The sequence below is a fragment of the Bison bison genome, unplaced genomic scaffold, assembly GCF_000754665.1.
Source record: "Bison bison bison isolate TAMUID 2011002044 unplaced genomic scaffold, Bison_UMD1.0 scf7180017864110, whole genome shotgun sequence".
Taxonomy (NCBI): domain Eukaryota; kingdom Metazoa; phylum Chordata; class Mammalia; order Artiodactyla; family Bovidae; genus Bison; species Bison bison.
In genome coordinates, this window is record NW_011494682.1 from 174,819 (window position 1) to 191,050 (window position 16,232).

Sequence of the window (16,232 nt, forward strand, 5' to 3'; positions counted from 1 at the left end):
TTAACATCAGTCCTTCCAATGAACACCCAGGACTGATCCCCTTTAGAGTGGACTATTGGATCTCCTTGCAGTCTAAGGGACTCTCAAGAGTCTTCTCCAATACCATAGTTCAAAAGCATCAATTCTTCGGCACTCAGCTTTCTTCACAGTCCAACTCTCATATCCATACATGACCACTGGAAAAACCATAGCCTTGACTAGATGGACCTTTGTTGGCAAAGTAGTGTCTCTTTTCAATGTGCTATGTAGGTTGGTCATAACTTTCCTTCCAAGGAGTAAGCGTCTTTTAATTTCATGGCTGTAATCACCATCTGCATTGATTTTGGAGCCCAAAAATATAAAGTCTGACACTGTTTCCACTGCTTCCCCATCTATTTGCCATGAAGTGATGGGACCAAATGCCATGATCTTTGTTTTCTAAATGTTGAGCTTTAAGCCAACTTTTTCACTCTCCTCTTTCACTTTCATCAAGAGGCTTTTTAGTTCCTCTTCACTTTCTGCCATAAGGGTGGCGTCATCTGCGTATCTGAGGCTATTGAATTTCTCCCGGCAATCTTGATTCCAGCTTGTTCTTCCTCCAGCCCAGCGTTTCTCATGATGTACTCTACATATAAGTTAAATAAGCAGGGTGACAATATACAGCCTTGACATACTCCTTTTCCTATTTGGAACCAGTCTGTTGTTCCATGTCCAGTTCTAACTGTTGCTTCCTGACATGCATATAGATTTCTCAAGAGGCAGGTGAGGTGGTCTGGTATTCACATCTCTTTCAGAATTTTCCAGTCTATTGTGATCCCCACAGTCAAAGGCTTTGGCACAGTCAATAAAGCAGAAATAGATGTTTTTCTGGAACTCTCTTGCTTTTTTGTTGATCCAGCGGATGTTGGCAATTTGACCTCTGGTTCCTCTGCCTTTTCTAAAACCCGCTTGAACATCTGGAAGTTCATGTCCACATATTGCTGAAGCCTGGCTTGGAGAATTTTAAGCATTACTAGAGTGTGAGATGAGTGCAATTGTACAGTAGTTTAAGCATTCTTTGGTATTGCCTTTCTTAGGGATTGGAATGAAAACTGACCTTTTCCAGTCCAGTGGCCACTGCTGAGTTTTCCAGATTTGCTGGCATACTAGCACACAATAAACCATAATTAAAAAGAATATGGAAAGCAGTATATACGTACATGTACCTGTGTGTGTGTGTGTGTGTGTGTGTGTGTGTGTGTGTGTATAGGGAAAGATTGAAGGCAAAAGAAGAAGAGTGTGTATTATACACCAGAAACTAACAAAAAGTTGTAAATCCTATACCTCAATAAATAAATAAATACTATAAAAGGTGTAATTTATGTTCTTGGCAATCTGAAATTAGGAGGAATTTAAATAGAGTCTCCAGGTTTTTAAAGTATTAGAATCAACTTCAGTTCTATCAAATCTAGAATATTGTGTTTTTGAGGTTTATTTCTAAGATGGATCATTTTTTGAGAATCAAAAGTCTTGTTTTATCACCTGTTAATTTACATTTACTTTTAGATTTGAGAATGTAGCTTCCATGAAGAAGTATTTGTAGCCTTATAGTATAAGGCTACTTTTTTGTCTACTTTAAATCTCATCTGCTACGTAAACAGAGAATTCAGCACATTAAGAGAATTCTGTAATAAGGGTAGTAGGTTTTTTTGTATTTGTGGTTATTTATTTATTTAGTGAGGATAAAGACATCAAATTGCTTTCACTTTGAGGAAATTTTAATAAGAATCCTTTTTTGTTTTTTTTTAAGTTTTAACAATTTCTTCTAACAACATTAGAGCTCAGTTAATAGAGACTGGTTAACTGAGTGAAAGAATTAAAAAAAAAAATTCATATTTGAGAGATTTGCATGTCTGCCAGTGCAAGCTTGAACATATATAGTGAATTTACATATTGTGTAGTTTTTCTTGTGTTTATCAAATAACAAAGACTGTCACATGGAATATTACATATCCTTGTACTGCTAAGGCGCTTCAGTCGTGTCCGACTCTGTGCGACCCCATAGATGGCAGCCCACCAGGCTCCGCCCTCCCTGGGATTCTCCAGGCAAGAACACTGGAGTGGGTTGCCATTTCCTTCTCCAATGCATGAAAAGTGAAAGTGAAGTCGCTCAGTCGTGTCTGACTCTATGTGACCCCATAGACAGCAGCCCACCAGGCTCCTCTGTCCATGGGATTTTCCAAGCAAGAGTACTGGAGTGGGTTGCCATTGCCTTCTCCTATCCTTGTACCGGTGTCCCTAAGTTAAAATAAATGGTTTAAGAAAGAATAAATAAATAAGATGACTATGACAAAATCATGCCAGAAATAATGTAATAAGTATGCAAATAAGGTACCAAGAAAAAAGGAGAGAAGTTCATAGCGATTCCTGTTGAGGATACTTTACCTATCTTTGAAAAAGCTGAAGAAAGTTTCTTAAGAATCATAATTGAGATAAAGTGAATATAGTATAACATAGCTATTTGGCCTGGTTTATCTAAACTTAAACTATTAATAGAACATTGAAAGTAAATATAACTATAAGGAATAACTGATTATGACATTTTAGTCTTAACTATCTGGCTTATAATAAAAAGTTACAGCCTCAGTTATTTAAAGCTGTATTCAGTACAACATAAATTTGTGTACTGGAGGAATATGGATATTTATTTATTTAGTTCATTACAAGAAAGATCGATGGGGCTTCCCAGGTGGCACTAGTGGTGAAGAACCCACCTGCCAATGCAAAAAACATAAGACATGCAGGCTGGGTCCCTGAGTCAGGAAGATCCCCTGGAGGAGGTGATGGCATCCCACGCCAGTATTCTTACCTGGAGAATCCAACGGTCAGAGAAGTCTGGCAGGCTACAATCCATGGGGTCACAAAGAGTCGGACACAACTAAGAACACACACACACAGTTGTCCTAAAACATTTTTATAGGTCTTTTCTGCTTTTGAACCATGAACCACTTAAGGTAAATGTGTTGTGTTTTCTTTTTAAGGTAAACATGTTGCATTTGTTTATATCTCTAGGGTCCTTTAAGATAGCATAAAGAACCCTTGTATATTTCCCCACGCCCATTCACTACTTGTTAACATGTTACCACATTCCTCCCTTTCCCTGCTGTGTATCTGTGTGTGTGTGAGAGGAGAGAGAGAAAGAAAGTGTGTGTGTGTGTGTGTGTGTGTGTGTGTGTGTAAAATATGTGTGTGTAGGGATTGTAGGGCTTTCTTCAGTTCAGTTCAGTTCAGTCGCTCAGTCGTGTCCAAATTTTTGCAACCCCATGAATCGCAGCACGCCAGGCGTCCCTGTCCATCACCAATTCCCAGAGTTCACTCAGACTCACGTCCATCGAGTCAGTGATGCCATCCAGCCATCTCATCCTCTGTCGTCCCCTTCTCCTCCTGCCCTCAATCCCTCCCAGCATCAGAGTCTTTTCCAGTGAGTCAACTCTTCCCATGAGGTGGCCAAAGTACTGGAGTTTCACCTTTAGCATCATTCCTTCCAAAGAACACCCAGGACTGATCCCCTTTAGAGTGGACTATTGGATCTCCTTGCAGTCTAAGGGACTCTCAAGAGTCTTCTCCAACACCACACTTCAAAAGCATCAATTCTTCGGCACTCAGCTTTCTTCACAGTCCAACTCTCACATCCATACATGACCACTGGAAAAACCATAGCCTTGACTAGACGGACCTTTGTTGGCAAAGTAATGTCTCTGCTTTTCAATATGCTATGCAGGTTGGTCATAACTTTTCTTCCAAGGAGTAAATGTCTTTTAATTTCATGGCTGCAGTCATCATCTGCAGGGGTTTCTTACTGTACCATTTTACAGTTAGTTGCAGATACAGACTGATTTCCCCTAAATACTCCAGATTATAATATTTTAGAATCACAAGAACTTTCTCTTTCAAAACTGCAATGCAGTTAATCAACTTCTGCAAATTTTACTTTGATACATTATAATCTAATATATAGTCCATACTCATATTTCACCAGTTATCCCAATAATGCCTTTAGTATCTCCTCTTTTTCAAGATTAAAATCAGTGTCACAGACTGCATGTAATTCCCATGTCTTTTTAGTTTCAAATAACCTGGAAGTGTTTGCTTAGACTTTATGAATCTTTCAAAGAAAGCTTTTTTTTTTTAAGGTTACAGATCAGTTGTTTGGTAAAATGGTTCAATTTGTTTTTCTGATATTTCTTCATTTTTAAGTTTAAGTTATGTATTTTTGACAGGAACATCCCTATTAGTGTTTCAGCCTTCTCACGGTATTACATTAGAAAATATAAAATGTCAGTTTGTGCTGTTTACTTTGATCACTTGGTTTCATAGGTTTCTACACTATCAAATTATCACTTTTCCCTTTGTAATTTGTAAAGTAATCTGTGGGCACTTACTTTGAAACTGCTTTTATTCCTCATCAGACTTTGAGGTAGAATGTAAGGAAATAGGGAAGAAGGAGAACTTTTCTCAGTAGAAATAATAGTTTTGTTTTTGTAACCATGTTAATATTCACAAATTTAAAACAGAACCAACCTTGATGAAGGGAAAAACACTAAAATTGAAAATAAATAAAAACAAGTAAACCTATCTGCATTTTAAATTACTAACATAAACCTACTAAATGAAAAAGAAACAATCTAAAAACTTTTGAAGACATTGGTATTTAGTAAACCCAAAAGACAAATAGACTACAGACAAAATCTTCACTTCTACTTAGGACATTTGTATTTTATGTTATGGATGAGTGATTTTAAACCTACATGGGTTATATTATAGGGCTGAGCAAATGAATAAATAAGAATATTGAAAATGATGTAATCCAGGGCTCTGATTGTAGGAAGAGAAGAATGTAGAGTAAGGCAAGGAAGAATGCTATGAAATTGTATTGGAATTAGAGGATCAATATGAACTCATGATTTTAAAATGATGTTATGTTTCGGATTGAATCACATAAAGTTGCCATTTTCCCCCCAGAACTATCTACTGAAAAGGGCCTAGAAGCCATGGATCTTCAGTAGCAGTAAGCACATTCAGCATCCAGATCTGTCTGTTAAATGTTTTAATCCACTAAAAGAAACTAGGGCTTGTTGGGGAAATAGCTGATTTGAGAGCTGGGGCAGGAAGAGTATAAGAGAAGTCTACAAAAAGTCTTGTAGTGTCAGAAAGTAATTAAGTGTTTAGATGGTTGGGGCATGTCAGAGGAATGCAGCATATAGCTTGAAGGAGCTCCCACTAGCCAAATTCAGGACAATTTAACCATCAAAATGAATAATGTCAGCTCACTGGATAAAACAAGAATCCATGGAGTACGTAATGGTTATAAATAAAATTTTACAATGCAGACGGGGGACTTACAATGTCATTACAGTATAATGACAACTCATAAATGTAAAAGGAATTACAATTTGAGTCATCATTTTGCAACTATTAGACTGGTTGATCAGCCAAGATTCTCAGACTTTTCCCTTTATTACTGAACTTTTAACTAGTTTGCATTTCATTACCTACCCAGGTTCGATCCCTGGGTTGAGAAGATCTCCTGGAGAAGGGAATGGCAACCCACTCCAGTATTCTTGCCTGGAGAATTCCATGGACAGAGGAGCCTGGTGGGCTACAGTCCATGGGGTCACCAAGGGTTGGACACAACTGAGCGACTAACAGTACTACTACTACTAATAAAAATCTTAATACTTTTTAATGACCATTTAGTTTGTTTTACCTGACTTCTGATTATTCTTTATCTGTTCACATAAATGTCATTTCATAGCTTTGTTTATTTATGGTAGTCTTTCAGAATTTTGTTTTTCATATTTATCTATATATTTTTCATAAAAATTGCCATTCTGCATGCTGTTGGAAAACTAACCCAAGAAGCATTACTTATTCTTCACAATGTATTTATCTGGTTTTAGGTATTTGAACAGCTTTTATCAACATTTCTCCGTGCATTCCACTTCTTTTTTTCCCTTCTCCTCTATAGAATGTCAGGACATGATATTAGGACTCTGGCAAATTAAACTAGGATATGTGGGACATGGGTCCCTTACTTCCAAATAAAAAAGTTAAAAAAAGAAAGCAGAAAACCTTCCTGAGGCTGCAAAACAACAGGCTGGTGATATCCAAGCTCCTTCTGCATACAGGCTAGGCAGAGCTCCCCTGAGCCCGTATCCCACTCAGACTGCTAAGGTCTATCCTGTCAGTGCTCAACCCGTCCATGCTTTGAGTACTGATCACTGGTGCTCTGTGAGTTTCAGGCTTTGGCAAATCTAGTCAGTGGGTCACTTTGACATTTCAATCTTATAAGGCTCTTTTGTATCCAAAAGCAGTAAAAATAATAATAATGACAGTTTTTTTTAAGGAAAAAATTAATTTTACATCATGACTCAGTATGCATATACCTGTGTGTGACTGAAATATAATCTATAAAACAGTACTTACATCCTTACAGTATATGTTCATGCTGCTGTTTTTTTTTCATGCTGTTATTTTCTCTTCTGTTTTCTTTAACCTTGAAAAAAAATTTTTGTTACTCATAACTAACCACAGTCATCTCATGATCTACTGTAGTTCAGTTAACACTGAACTGAAGCGTGACAATGCAGTGCAGTTTTCCTGCAGGAGCACTTTTTCCATTTGTAAGTCACATTGCTCTTCCAATTTGAATTCAGAACTGAAGTGGATTTACTGAAACTTAAGTTTCAGGGTATCTCATTTGCAAGGGGCCCTGCCAAGGTCCTGTACCGAGTTTTGTACTTGTATTTTTTTTTTTTCTAAAACAGATTCCCAAGATTGTATTCCATCAAAACCTATAAAATCTGTTTTTTCTCTATAAGTTAGCATATTTAATAACATGACTCTGAATTAGATTTTTCTTGTTTATTCTAATTAAAGAAATTATAATAATTAGGGATAAGAACAAAAATTATAATTAGGCTCTTTTCGTAGCAAGGACTGTAGACCTGGGGATCTCAAGGAAAGTGGTGCTTACCTCAAGGCTATGCAGGGTGATCTTTGAAACCATCTAAGATTTGAGACAGCTATTACCTCTCTGTCTCTCTTTAGAGGATTTATGGTCTCTCACTCATAGTCTGTTTCTTGTCAGTCCTCTTACTACTGACTCTCTTTACATATAGGCTTCTTCATAATCTCATCTTGTATGTAGCCCTCAAAGATTCAGTTCATATTTAAACCAGTTATTTCTGTTTTCAAATAAATTGTAGCTATGCACTGTGCAGGTAACTGTTTTGACTTTCTAAGCTTCAAGTTCCTCTACAGTTTAGCCTCTATTTAATTTTAAATATGCTTTATATTTAGACTTTAATAAGAAAAGTATGATTGGTTTTGGTTTTCCTTCTTCACTGTGGTGGCTTCCCTGGTGACTCAGTTGGTAAAGAATCCTTCTGCAATGCAGGAGATCCAGATTTGATCCCTGGGTGGGGAAAATCCCCTGGAGAAGGAAATGGCAATCCACTCCAGTATTCTTGCCTGGAAAATTCTATGGACAGAGGAGCCTGGTGGACTACAGTCCATGGGGTCACAAAGAGTCAGACACTACTGAGCATCTGAGCATGTATAAAAAAAAGTAAAAGAGCTTGAAATATATCCCAAGTTCTACTCCAAAGAAGGTTGTTATTGTTTTGGGCTTCCCTTGTGGTTCAGCTGATAAGGAATCTGCCTGCAGTGCAGGAGACCTGGGTTCGACCCCTGGGTTGGGAAGATTCCCCTGGAGAAGGGAAAGGCAACCCACTCCAGTATTCTGGCCTGGAGAAATCCATGAACTGTGTGTATAATCCATGGGGTCACAAAGAGTCGGACACGACTGATCGACTTTCACTTTCTTTCACTTTCTTCACTATAGTGTATAAAGAGACTAAATCACTTATGAATATTCCCAAATTGTGTGTATTAAGAACTAGCCTTGTTTTGATAAGTAAAACTTAAATTGCCACTTCTAAGAGTGTGTTCTGTGGAATATCCACAAGGTACAGTGAATCAGTTGGGTTATGAAACATAGCCTTCTGTTGGTATTTTATCAGCATATTAAAGTTCTGTGAAGTCCTGATTTAAAGAAACTTACTTATTTTTTTTTAACATACAACCAAGGGACAAATATTCCCAAGGAAAATAGTTTGAAAATTGCCAATACAATCAGTGATTTTCCCCACCTCCATTTTGTTGTCGTTGTTTCTTTTTAATTTAAATGTTGTCTTCTCATTGCTCTGGTGTTATATTTTACTTATGGTCAAGGGCAAATTAATTTAAATATTAATTAGTGTGCAGGCAGCATTCACATTTCGCATTCTACTATCCCAAAACTAAATAGGAAAATTGTGAGCCAAATTAAAAAATGACTGCAAAGTCACAGAACTTTAACCAGATTTTAATATACATAATTTATTATGTAAGCATTATACTCATATTTCTAAAATTTTGTTTACAAAATTACAGGCTCTATAGAGACAGTGTATATTATTTCCCAATATCTTTTCTCTAGATTCTCCTGCACAGTCAGTATCCTCTGGAGTTCGTGCACCTTCTCCTGCCCCATCATCAGTACCTTTAGGGTCAGAAAAGCCCAGCAACGTCTCTCAGGATAGAAAAGTTCCAGTCCCTATTGGGACGGAACGTTCTGCACGTATCAGGCAAACTGGAACTTCAGCTCCATCTGTTATTGGGAGTAATTTGTCCACATCAGTAGGACACAGTGGCATCTGGTCCTTTGAAGGGATTGCTGGCAATCAAGGTATGGTATGCTATTCTGCTTATTGGAAGTTAAGTTTATATATTTAACCAAAATATTAAAATATTTAAATAATTTTAATTTAAAAAGCAGTATTTAATTATCATAAACATTCTTTTAAGAAAATATGTGTTCATATCTCTTCATTTTGACTAATCAATTTATTTAAGAGTTTGAAACTTTTTTTGTTCACCTGTGATCTCTCACTGAGTTAATCATTGCTGAGTATAGTTTAATGCAAGCATATTATTTTCTTCATTTCATCATATTAAGGAAATATTAATATTTCCTTTGGGGCTCTTTAGTTTTATCTTAGCTTTTTTTTTGTTTTGTAACACGAAGTGTTTAGGTTACATTACAAGGCTATTGTTTCACTACCTACAAACATGGAAATATTGTGGTAAAGATATAAAAGTAGGTCATTATTCTGAAGGAATTCACATCCAATGTAGAAAATATTAGACATATATAAAGGTTTTTTTTTTTGATGTTTTCTGATTTTAAATATCTCCCAATTATTTTTTTCTGCCTCTTCATCTTCCCTCAGACAAAGTAGACTGGTGTAACCCTGGGATGGGAAATCCTATGATTCACAGGCCAATGTCTGATCCAGGAGTGTTTTCACAGCATCAAGCAATGGAGCGAGAGAGTACAGGAATTGTAACTCCTTCTGGTACATTCCATCAGCATGTTCCTGCAGGATACATGGACTTTCCTAAAGTTGGGGTAATGGTGATTTAAAAGCATGTTCATTAGTTCTAAATGATTTTCTGATTATTAGCCTTATTTTACTTCCCATGTATAAGCATTTGTGAAATGGTGCTGGAGCTTTGGCTTGAAATTATAGGTGAAAATCTAGCTAAAATATAAATATTTATAAATCCTGATTTTGTCTGAGTTGTTTAGAGAAATGTTTTTTGACAAAAGATTTTATATACTAGGCTTACACTGTCTTCTGTCTAATGCTGGAAGAAATCATATTGGAAAATAATTTTTAAATCACTTAGATAGCTTACATGTTCCAAAATGAGGTGAAGTTTCAAATACAATTTTAGGGTATTGATTATACTGGGGAAAATAATAACCAGTGACTTCAATGTGCATAATCCTTGTTTTCTTTTTTAAGGGTATGCCTTTTTCTGTGTATGGGAATGCAATGATTCCTCCAGTAGCACCACTTCCTGATGGTGCTGGAGGACCCATATTTAACGGCCCTCATGCTGCGGACCCCTCTTGGAATTCCCTGATAAAGATGGTTTCAAGCTCCACAGAAAATAATGGCCCTCAAACGGTAAGGCTGATCATTCCATGAACATTTATTTAATGATTATGAGCTTCCAAGGGGCTTCCCTGGTGGCTCAGACAGTAAAGAATCCAGCTGCAATGCGGGAGACCTGGGTTTGATCTCTGGGTTGGGAAGATCCCCTGGAGGAGCGCATGGCAACGCACTCCAGTATTCTGACCTGGAGAATTCCATGGACAGAGGAGCCTGATGAGCTACAGTCCATGGGGTCGCAGAGCGTCGGACACGACTGAGCAACTAAGCATAGCACCTAGCTGCCAAGACAAATGTAATAGAGATAAATCATGGTTGTGAGAGAGTTTGGTGAATATGGGCAGTTGGGGAAATTGAGGGAAATTTATTATAGCTGAAATATAGCAGAGGGATATGGAAAAGGGTACCAAAGGTAGTGGTTTGGGGCCAAAATTAGGAAAGACATAATATATTCCATTGAGTAGCAGGTGGTAGGTAAAAAATTTTAAGTTGTAAAGTATCAAAATTTAGTTGTGCAAAAAGGTCCATCTAGAGGTTATTTATTAAAAGTATTATAAATGTCAAAATAGTATGTGAGTGTGAAAATGCTTAGAGATGGTTGTATATTTTAACTTATTGTGGTATATATTTAATACCTGATTTTCATTCCACAATCATCAACCTGTATGTACTCAGATAACGGTTTTTTAAAAATGATGGTAATTCAGATCCTGTTCGAGGGATAAGAGTAGAGGCAGGAAAACAACAGATAATAGTGGTTTATCACTGCTTTTCTTTATTGTTTCCCAGTATGTTGCCAGTTAACTGAGAAACTTAGCTGGTTTAGCTCATAAATATTCCTTAGTGTTTAAGAGTTTTATTTTAATCAAGTATATGTTAAATACATATTTAATAAAACGTGTGCTTTATATTCATAGGTGTGGACTGGACCCTGGGCACCTCACATGAACAGTGTGCATATGAACCAGCTTGGCTGATGAGGATCAGCTTGTTAGCCTGCAGATTCCTTTTCATTCAGAGGAAATCACAAGTGGCCGAAAAAAAAATTTATGCTCCCAAATCATTCTACTGATGTGCTTGACTGAAGTGTGTAGGCTTTTTGCAGAAGAACTTACTAACTGACCTATTTTCTGTGAACATTTGTGACTGCCCATTCCCCATCATCATCCGTTTTACCTTAGTTAGCCTTTTTCTTATCATTTTTCTTTTTTTCTTTTCCCTCTTCCCCTTTGGACATAACTTTCTGTTGAAGCTGTTCTTTGGCTGGTTGGTTTTAGTACTGTAAACTGCTTCTGAGCAAACACGGAAATTTAGCAAAATTATGTAAACTTGATCCTGAAGTTTTAGAATGGCAAATAAATGTACAATTGTTTACATAACAGAAAAGGCTAAGCAGAAAGTAAATTTCAATATGTCAGTATAGAGGCTCTACTTTACGTAGACTTAAATTAATGTGAGATATGTACCTTCATATTCAGAAATCTGGATGTTTCCTTCATACATTAAACTATTAATAAGTATAACTTTTCTGCTTGTGTAATTTAAGTATAAAGTAAAACAATGGGCATTATCAGTGAATGTTTCCCGACGCTGGCTTTTAAAATACCCGTGCTGCTCTCCTTTTGAGTTTGTTTGCAGCAAGGCACATATAGAGTAAGAAATTTTAACACTTTTTCATGTCTTTTTATTACCTTGTCACACTTTTAAAAACTAATACACACTTCTCTCTTCACTCTTTTGTTTCTCTCCTCACCCTTGCCACTAATACCAGTAAAATTTTCTTTCTGATCGTGAAATAATTCTATAAAGATTTTTACTCTAATGGCTGCTACAGAGAGATGGAGAATCTGCATCATCACCTGTGGTTTCTTCTAATCATAAAACATTCAGTCTTTCTGAGAATTTAAAAAGCCACCACTGGTTCCCAGTCAGCATATACAAGCTCTTATATACTGTTTATTATTAAACAATTCAGTGTACCATTTTATATTGGATAATATTGATTCTTAACATTGGGTTTGGAGTCATCAGGAATCAACATAAAAATTCCAGTTTTCAACAATTTAAAGGTTTTTTCCCCCCATATTTTAAAGCCTTCTTAATTTCTACACTTGTTTGTATATTATCAGTGAAAGGGATCAACAGCTAACTTGGGGCAAGTAATAAATTTGGCGTTGTCATTAAGACAACTTATGGTAGACATGAATACACAGGTTACAAAATAAAGCCTCCTGTTTAACCTGTTTATGTAAGACACAGGGCCACACTAAACTACTCAGTGGGATTTATCTATTCATTTCACTTGAAAAAATAAACAGTAACATATTCCAAGAAGAATATGTGTCCTACCCTGTCTCATGTGATATAATAAATAATATGGTTGAATTAGAAAGTAAGCATAAAAGTGAAGTAATGTCTTTAAAAAATAATAGACATAATTCCTCATTGGTGAAACATAAACATTAACTAAAATTCAGATAGATCACCCAGGTTAACAATATTAATATGGTTCCTTGACTGTTCAAGAAAATGAAATGATTTCTTTTACTCTGGTTACCTAAGTAAAGAGTAAAAAGATTTCTCAAACATATCCAGAAATTTATAAACACATTTGTATCTTTTAATTTAGAAGGTGGTCTTAAAATACATAAATTTGTTTTTCTCCCTGTCTGTGATTGATACAACCATATTTAAAGGAAAAGCTAAATGATATCCTACAAATAAATGTAGCTATGACATAAAATTATTGCACTTTACTAAGAAAGGGGTATAATGCTATTTAACAGAGTATTTTATGTATGACTTTTGCCACTATCCTATAACTTTTTGCTTAGTTTCTTTTCTGTGTTTACTAGGGTTATTTTCTAATTAAAATAATCCTGCTAGATAACAGATACCACCCAGTATTTATCACAACACATGACCTTGTGTTGACTCACAACAGTGGGTTTCTTAAGATAGGGTGTCTTGCTAAAAAACAGAGAGAAAAACTATATTTTTTTTTTTTTTTACTTCAAAGCTATGGGACAGGGGACTATTGATTGGAATGCTCCTAATTTAGTTTTTGGGGTCAGGCTTGTTAAATATAATACCATGGTTTTAGAAGTCTGTACTGGGAACATTTTTCAGATACATTTTTTATATTTCAGATGTAATGCAGTGCACTTTTATTTGAATAATAAAAAAATCATCTTTTGAGACCATGCAGGTCTTTTTTTTCCCCCTTTTTGGAAAGTATGTGGTATGTATAATTGCAGACTACATAAGGTATTTCTTTTCTCTTATCCTTTTAAGAAGTAGCTTAACTCTTAGATTTAACAGTTAGGTTAGTTCACACTTTAAATCCCAAAAGAATTAATATCCCAATTATTGTGTAATCTGTTTATACCAATCATTCCATTTTAGAAATGATTTTGTGTACTGGTGCCAAGAGAATTCCCATGGTATGCCTTTTCAACATATATTTCAGCATATACCAGTATATTCAAAAAAGTGATTTTACTATTTATGTGAAAGGTATTTTTCCCTTCTGTTTCCTCTTACTACAAAGTTAAATCAATCTATTAGTAATTGAAAATTACTTTTTTTGGGGTAATAACTATACTTATCTTACTGTCATTTTTCTTCTCAGGAAAAAGGAGGTAAATAGTTTACTAATAGTTCCTGTCTTGTTTATCATGAAAATATTATTCTATTTTTCTATTGATTAAAATGACCTAATTATACATTTCATAAATATTTTTGCACACTTTATTTTTAAAAACAATACAAAGTGTTAGATTAAACAGATAAATCTGGCATGACATTTAAGAATGCTAGAACTTTCAAATAAAGTTTTAACTCAGGATTATTTCAGAATGATTCAAAATATCAAAGGAAAACCATTTCACTGTTTTCCATTACTAACATGGAGATTGAGTATACCAATACTCTGTATTTTTACTTTAGATAAATGTATCTATTCAGATGTCTTTTAATATTAATGTTTGGGATATTTATAATTTGTAAATTCTAGATGCTCCTGAATCTTTTTGGAAATATATCCCAGATTAAGCAAGTCACAACACTCAGTTAACTGAATTAACTAACTGTTAATTGCAAATGATTGGGATTTAGGATGAGAGCATCATTAATGCTCTAATATTTAATCTACCGTGGTATACACCTTGATTGCAAAAACACCATCACTTATATTTTGGATAAGTGAATACAGAGAAAAATGTGTTACTGTGGCTTTGACATAAATAATTTCTTTATGTGACAGTAAAAATATAGGACTAATACATGGGTCATAAGAGGTTTCATATTAGACTTCTACCTTGAAATCAGTTCCCGCTTTTGAAAGTAAAAGCCAATATCGTATACTTAGTACTTAAAAGTCAATGATAATTCAAGAGAATTTTTTTTTAATGAGAAAAAAAGCTAATACTACATTAGGTAACTTTGATTTTAAAAGCAGTGCATTAATAGGAAAAAGAAATGTGATTCCAAGGGATCACTTTAAGTTGCTCATGAAAATATCCTTTAAAGTTTCTTTTGGTAAACACTTGAGAAGGTGTATTTGGGAAGAGAGAAATTTAAATGACTGTACATATAGACAGTCTATATATATATATAAAATAGCCTATATTCACATTTTGACCTCCATTCCTGTGTTCAGCACAGTGATGAATAAGAATTTCAGAAACTTCTGACAGTAAATATATAGTCTTTGTTTTTCAGGAGCTTTAAATAAAATTAAGAAAAAAGTTAGCTATGTGATGTAGTATGAATAAAAAGGAATGAGCTACTAAGTAGTTGAACTTTTTAGAAATGTTAAAAATGTTTTTTAAATGAACTTTTTAAACATAATATATCCATTTGCAAAGTATTAGGGTTGGCATCATTTCAGCTGGTTTGCCCAATATTTGTATAGTCACTCTGTAGTATACTTTTCCACTCAAAATACTCAGAGTATCACAATGTTTGTTACCAGTACATACATATACACTTTGTATTTGCATTGGGCTTTGTAATTGACAAATACTTCTCCCTACATTCTATACCAAGTAGATAGCCAGTCCTGATCATCTCCATTAACCAAATTGTAATCAGTATGTTTTAAGTATATGAAATTAGGTTAAATATTCATAAATTGTATTTAGATCACAATAGTCAAACTTAAAGCAGTGGAACATTTTTAAATGAGACTATAATCTGTGACCCCAAAATGTAGCACAAAAGGTGAGCCTACACTCATTGAAGAAGTTCCAGCCCCGACTCCTGAATACAAATCCACAGAAGGAAGTCTTAGGAATTTGATGAATAGCTTAAAAATTCTTGATTTAAATTATCTGAATAGTGAATGCATAAACGTGGAGTTTTTATTTTAGGATCTTTTTCCTTTCATCAACTCCTTTTCTCCTACATATCAAAAGGTCACAGTCCTTAGGCTTAAATGACGCTGTGGAAAGTCCAACTCCTAATGTTATCAGGTCTCTGCAACGAGAGGAGTGCAGCAGCATAGAAGTTGTTCCTTTGCTCCCTCAACCTTCAGGCCAAGATAATTCCATGTAAAATTCTTTTCCACTTTAAACCAGTAGTCGGTACCAATAGGTTGCTTGTTTTAACTTGACAAACAGATAGGGAGACAGTGATACAGGCTTTTACTTTAGGAAAAGAAATTCTATAACATATGTTGGGATGTGTGTGTTAACATATAAAATTTCATGAATGGATTTAATCATGTAATTTGAAGGAAGATCACTTCCTGAACCCAGAGAAAACATCTGGTACCCCTGGGTAGGTGCACAGTGAAGCAAGAACAGTAGCTCCAGTTTGACATTACCCCAATATTGGCCGGCACCTTCGTTTTAATCAATGATTTTGTTCCTCAACACAATTTGGCCTTTAGGTCTAGGGATGATCATTATGTTAAGAAACTCCATGTCATCCCATTGTGTTCCCAGGAACACAAAGCTAAAAACTAGTCCATGTACATTTTAGCCTGCTCCTTTTAAACAGAAGACAGCTGATGTTGCTGTTCAGGCTCCTGAAAGTTTATACACGATGTTAAGCCCCAATAAAGAAGTCACCGTGCTGCCAGTGATAACTCCCCTTAACTCAGGAGATGGTTCTTTATTCTTAATAAACTTTACTGCCCTTTATAATGAAAGATGAAACACTAAAACTGGTTCTGAAAATGCTTATTAGGACAGATGAGGCAATTAA

At 35.3% G+C, this 16,232-nt stretch overlaps 1 protein-coding gene across 5 annotated transcripts in view; it reads left to right on the plus strand.

Moving 5' to 3' along the window:
- Nucleotides 1–13,754, plus strand: part of ANKRD17 (ankyrin repeat domain 17) — a 167,154-nt gene extending 153,400 nt beyond the window's left edge. For all 5 annotated transcript variants that reach the window (XM_010839078.1, XM_010839075.1, XM_010839079.1 and 2 more), the window contains 4 exons: nt 8,501–8,749; nt 9,294–9,472; nt 9,873–10,037; nt 10,940–13,754. In XM_010839078.1, the coding sequence (XP_010837380.1) occupies nt 8,501–8,749; nt 9,294–9,472; nt 9,873–10,037; nt 10,940–10,999 (653 nt within the window). In that variant the 3' untranslated portion in view covers nt 11,000–13,754. The remainder of the gene's footprint in view (nt 1–8,500; nt 8,750–9,293; nt 9,473–9,872; nt 10,038–10,939) is intronic.
- Nucleotides 13,755–16,232: the final 2,478 nt, after the last annotated feature.